The sequence below is a fragment of the Spea bombifrons genome, chromosome 3 (assembly GCF_027358695.1).
Source record: "Spea bombifrons isolate aSpeBom1 chromosome 3, aSpeBom1.2.pri, whole genome shotgun sequence".
Taxonomy (NCBI): domain Eukaryota; kingdom Metazoa; phylum Chordata; class Amphibia; order Anura; family Pelobatidae; genus Spea; species Spea bombifrons.
In genome coordinates, this window is record NC_071089.1 from 43,984,562 (window position 1) to 43,990,669 (window position 6,108).

Here is a 6,108-nt window from a genome sequence, read left to right on the forward strand (position 1 = left end):
TTCCAAAAACCTTAACATCGTAATTCTTCTAGTATCCGAGTGTCATACTGAGAAATAATTAATTTCACCATCACTAGCAGTGAGTGTTGATTAATCTTAAACTGAAGGGACATCAGGATGTCAAAGCAAGAGTCATGATCAACAGAAATGCATCTATCACCTTGTTAATTAATCTATCTATCTATCTATCTATCTATCTATCTATCTATCTATCTATCTATCTATCTATCTATCTATCTTTCTACACACACACACACACATATATATACACATATATATATATATATATTATATATATACACATACATACTGTATATTCTCCATTGCTGGCTTACACAAGCACAGAATAAAGTTTACAGAATGCGTAAATGTTTGATTTATCACTCAGATTGATTTTCCCTCTGTGAAAAATAAATAAACCTTTGTCTTTCATTCTCCATTGCCTAATAGCACTATCAATTTATAGAGTACTGCCTGTTGTTTTTTGTTTGTTTTTTTTTGTTGGCTAGAGCAGCAATGAAAAAGGAGATAAAGACACCTAGCGGCCGCATTTGCTTATTGTCTCCGTGGACGCTGCAAGTGATCAAACACACGTGTCACAAGGAGAAAGAGAATCAGCAGCATCGGGATTGTTGGATCTCTTCCAGCTCCGGCTGTGTTTATCCGTAATCCAGGTTTTACTTCTGGTTGCCTGCTAGGCATTTTTTTTTTTTTTTTTTTTTTTTTTTTTGCTGTTGCTCTCTCTCTCTCCCCCTATTGCTCCTCCCTTTTGCAATCCTATATTAACAAGCTGGGAAGAAGAAACACAGTTCATTGTTGGCAAGTACTGATCCCTCTCGTTGAGAAACGAGGGATCCTACGGCTCTGCAGCAAGATCAAATTACAGGGTCATCCATTATAGTACAAAAGGGAAACAGCTAAACCTTCCTATATGCAGGAATCTACTCTCTGATCCTTTAAAATCAACCTTTTGGGATTATTCACAATTGGTAAGTATGGTTTGTTTAATGATCTTGTAAAATGTGTTCATTGTTCTTTTTTTTTTCTCTCTCTCTCGCTCACGCAGCCTGTGAGATATAAGACAGATGGCAGGGGCTGTTATGATGAGCTGCACAGCAATTAATAATTCAGTTTATTCCAAAAGTTGGTTAAACAGTCTCGTTTTTCTCTGTTTCTTATAAACCCGGCAGTGTGTTTATGGTGTTTTGGTTTTAAGGGTGTATTATTATTATTGTTATTATTATTTATTATTATTATTCATCGTTTTTTATAAGCGTTTACATTGCGTGTTCGGTTTTGTGTATAAAAGTTGAGACCGTTTTATTAGGCTTTTTAATGCGACTTGGATAGTGGTTGCTTTCTGGTTTTTATTAGGCTGGGTCAGCAAGTTATCAAAGTAAGCAGTTTATGTGCAGTGTACAGTGCTGGGTAATTGAGGTCTGCGTTACTCGTTGGCTGTATCTTAATAGTTTAAAGCCCTAACTACTTGTTAGTAATAAATCACAAGTCTTATATTGATGTATTTGTTTTTAAATGGTTTCCAGAGAGGTTCTGTGGCAAGGTTTAGGACGCATAAGTCTCATGCTCAGGCAAATGGGGTTGAAAAGCTTTCCACAGAGGCAGACATCTTTTGAGGAGAGAAAAGGTTACTACTAAAATAGACTGTTGGCAGTGTTGTATGGAGAAACCCTCAAAAACTAAGGCCCATGGCATATGGAGAAGACCTAGAATGATGGCATTATCTTTGTATTCATTGTTGGCTGCTGGATTTCTTCACCCTCCCTGTAACACCACATTGGATTATCTGTAGTGTTGCTGATGTCTATTTTTTTTTATTATTATTATCTGTTCCTCAGATATTTTGTGGCAATGCAGAATTTAAATAAATACAGTATTTTATCGTATGGCGAAAGTTTGAATCTAATTTAACTGTTGTGTACAAACATCAAGATGTAGGATATTCTATTTATATACAATATATCTATATATATATATATATATATATATATATATATATATATATATATATATATATATATATATATATATATATATATATATATATATATATAGATATATATCTCACTGTAAGCTCTTCCAAAGCTTTACATGAATAGTATATGCCCCTCCACATAAATTATTGAATATTTCAGGAAGGGCTGTGCTCCAAGATTGAATAATTTTGACATTACAGCAAAACGAAGTGAAAGCACTTACAGATTACAGGCTAGCGGCAGCAGTGTTCATGTCCAGACAATGCAGGAAATGAAAGGGGTGTAGGTGACGCTGTGGTGCATGCAGTGCACATGCATTTAGCACTGATTGCAAAGTAACACTTGCAGATGTTCTACCATTGCACAAAGCATTCTATTAATCTCGCATCTCCATATAGGCTGTGTCATCTTTGAACTGCACCAACAATGTTTATTAAACATTTACATTTTTTACACTGCTTTTCCATTGTGTATCAGTTCTCACGTGTATCTTGTTTCCCCCAAGGTGTGCAATGGCTGACCATATGATGGCAATGAATCATGGTCGGTTTCAAGATGGATCAAACGGTCTTCACCACCATCCAGCACATCGGATGGGAATGGGTCAGTTTCAAAGTCCTCATCATCATCACCCACAACAGCAACAACACACCTTCAACAGTTTAATGGGTGATCACTTGCATTATGGAGCAGGAAACCTGAACTCTAATAATGGCATCCGGCATGCCATGGTGGCTGGAAATGTAAATGGTGGGCATCCTAATAATGGCATGGCTCAGTCGGCAAGATTTAACAATTCACAGTTTATGGGACCTCCTGTGACTAATCAAGGAGCTCAGCTGACTGCAAGCATGCAGCTTCAAAAGCTGAACAACCAGTATTTCACGCATCATCCTTACCAACACAACCACTACATGCCGGACCTACATCCTGCAAATCATCAGATAAATGGGACAAACCAGCATTTTAGAGACTGCAATCCAAAGCACAGCACTGGCATGTCTCCTTCAGTCAGCCATGTACCTGCTGCAATGCTGCCTCCTAGTGTTATAGATACAGACTTCATTGATGAGGAAGTCCTAATGTCCTTGGTGATAGAAATGGGCTTGGATCGGATCAAGGAATTACCTGAGCTTTGGCTGGGACAAAATGAGTTTGATTTTATGACAGACTTTGTTTGCAAACAGCAGCCAAACAGAGTAAGCTGTTAGGTTTGCAATTTAGAAAACAAAAACTTGAACATTCCTTCTATGGACAACAAATCTTCCAGAGTCCGCTATTAATCTGTACAGAGTTTATATTTTCCTTTTTCCATGATTCTATATTTTACTCTTTGATTTGCATCCACCTTGCGATTGAGCCACTTCTCTTACTCAAGCTGTGGGGCATAGAAGCATTTTATTTATATATTTTCCTCCCCCTGTTTTAAGTGACTTCAGATCTCCTATTTTAAGGTCTTGACACTTTTTTTTTTTTCTTTCTTTCATATATATCTATATATCTTGCATAATGAAGAGGTACAGTTTTTGGGTGCATGGACCTTAACGATAGAGAATGATGCACTAATAATTCTGCCATGTTGCTTCATTTAATCTATGCATTTCTGTGTGCATTCTCTTATTTTCCTCTTTATCTGTATATTGAACTGGAAGTATAACAATGTGGGCCAAGCCTTGCTGGATCAGGATAAGTCCTACTGTTTATTTAATTTTTTCCCTAACCCCACATGCTCCACTCTTAATGTACAGACAATAATCAAGAGTGGAATATGAATCGGTGAAAAACATTCCCAAAAATGTTTGACACTGTGCTAATAGAGTTAATTTAGTTTGTCAGAAAAATACTACTGTGTTGAAAGCTTTTTAGGAAATTTTGACAGTATTTTTGTACAAAACCATTTTTTTGAGAAAATACCTGTTAATTTATTCTATTTTAATTTGCCAATGTCAATAAAGAGCTGCAGTGTGCACTATTCTACTTATGGTCTAACATTTCTTATTTTAGATTTATTTATAACATTCTGTTCAGTAAAAAGTGAGTGAATGTGTATAGGTTAAGTAAATATACCTTTAAGAATACTAGCAGTACAGATATTGTGTGTATCTAGTTTCCATATCCAGACAGATAAGGATGTTTACTTTTAATGTCCTCAACAAAGGGAGTTCTTTGTGCAGCAATTTAGCTGCATTGGAGGCTTTTAAAGTTTATAAAGCTAATAACTGAAAATGTTACAATGTTTTGGTCATCACCCTAGGGTTAGGTTGGATGGAGAAGTAGGGTTCATTTGGAATGTAATTGTCAAGCATATAGTTGTATAGATAATGGTAAACTACTAAAGTCTTCTAGTAGGTTTAAAATGGATATTTATGTATACCATAATATGCAGCTTTGTGCGGGTTTGTTCTTTTGTTTTGGACAAGTGGTGTGTGTGTGTGGCATCTACAAAATCTCAAATTTAACGTGTCCTAATGTAGATTTCCTAATTCTGAGTAGACTGTCTTTCAGGACAATAACTGGTACTTGATTTGTTACTTATTGATTCGTGAGCATGTGTTTTTGCTTTACATTAATTTATTATGGATGCTTTCTTTTTTCATATGCAAAGCTTGTCCATTTATAAAACTATTTAGCATATCTGTTTCCAAACTCTTCCTGAGACTAGTGACGATGACATTTGCTTCCCCCGCCCCCCCCCAGGGCACATTTTAAATGTTATGTGCTATATATACAGACATACATTTACCTTTTCACACTTCTTTTAGACATCACCTCCTCCATGATTGGTGTCTTCATGGCTTTCAAAGGTGGGACATGCCTTTTTAAGATACGGATAGGCCCTATCTCTGTTTCTTAATGCTGTGAGGTGCAGAAAATTGGGTGATCTGCCCCCCCAGTTTTGCAGCCTAGGTCAGGATGCCACTGTATTAATATCCAGTGACCAATTCCCTTTTGAAAACGCTCTACATATTGCAATGTGTTGTACGCTAAATGTGCTGGCAAGCAGCATGTGAATGTCCTGGGGAGGACATGATGTTGTCATTGGACTTGTGTGCTTTTTTTCTTGTTTTTGTTTTGGCCAATCATTGTTAGTTTGGCGGTATCCTTGTTTTATAAGCGAGATAATATAAAACGTTTGGATGCTTTAGAAGTGTGGAAAAAGGTGACTTTATACACAGCCATCCACAATTAGAGCAATGGTAAACAAACTGATAAATGGTCTCACCAAACCAGGATGCTTCCATTGCAATACACAAAGTACTTAAATAGTCTAACATCCCTGTAACTGTATTCACCAGTTATTTCACTTGGACTAATCAGTTTTTATGTAGTCGTATAGGATATGTTGTAGTTTCCTGCAAGAAAGTATTGCAATTACAAGCATTAAACTAGTGAGGAAATGGTAACTTGGAGAAAGCCACTTTCATTTTCCTTTCTCACAATGACACAGCACTGTTAATTCATGTAGGCAGATGAGCCCCCCCCCCCCCCCAAAAAAAAATAGTGTGTAGATCTTATAAGGTGAGCTGCTAGAGCCTGCTTTGGAAACTGCCTTATATGCAAATATTACAAGGTGTGTGTGTGAGAGAGATTAACTAACTTCCATAGTGGTCAGATATCAATACAACTGTTAAAAAGACAACCCAGGGTGTTTTTATTAGGGACATTTTGAAACTTTTCAGGCAGCCATATTATAACCAGTCTCATCCAGAGTTTGCCGTGATATTTTGGTTTTCATGCATGCTTTGCAATTGTGCTTTGTATTTGGTCTGCAGGAAATGGGCAAATGCAGAAGAAAAGAAATAACATCTTATGTTCAGCAATATCCTCTTAGTTAGTTAACCTCCAATTCTTCCTGCTGGTGCAAAAAAGGCCATGACAAAGGCAATAAAACCATTTGTTTTGGTCATTTCACTGTCTGTAATGGGTTAATACTCCTATTACTATTAACATCTATTTACCTTCATCCACCCCTCCTCCCCAAAGCAAATTGAAAGGTTGTAAATACTGAATTGGACAGGCATGTTATTAGTGGAGCAGCACAAAATTAAGACCATCTAGTCTAGACTTAAAGTTGAATTGTAATTTCCAGAGTAATCCCTTATTGTAATTATTG

General features: G+C 36.6%; 1 protein-coding gene across 1 annotated transcript; it reads left to right on the top strand.

Moving 5' to 3' along the window:
- Positions 1–799: 799 nt before the first annotated feature.
- CITED2 (Cbp/p300 interacting transactivator with Glu/Asp rich carboxy-terminal domain 2) lies at positions 800–3,971 on the top strand. Its single transcript, XM_053459011.1, has 2 exons — positions 800–989; positions 2,500–3,971. The coding sequence occupies exon 2, from the start codon at positions 2,507–2,509 to the stop codon at positions 3,203–3,205; it is 699 nt and encodes a 232-aa protein (XP_053314986.1). The 5' UTR covers positions 800–989; positions 2,500–2,506; the 3' UTR covers positions 3,206–3,971.
- The last annotated feature ends 2,137 nt before the right edge of the window (positions 3,972–6,108 follow it).

Bases quoted from the DNA above. Each gene is read 5' to 3' on its own strand.
- CITED2 (XM_053459011.1), top strand. From the start codon at position 2,507: ATGGCTGACCATATGATGGCAATGAATCATGGTCGGTTTCAAGATGGA.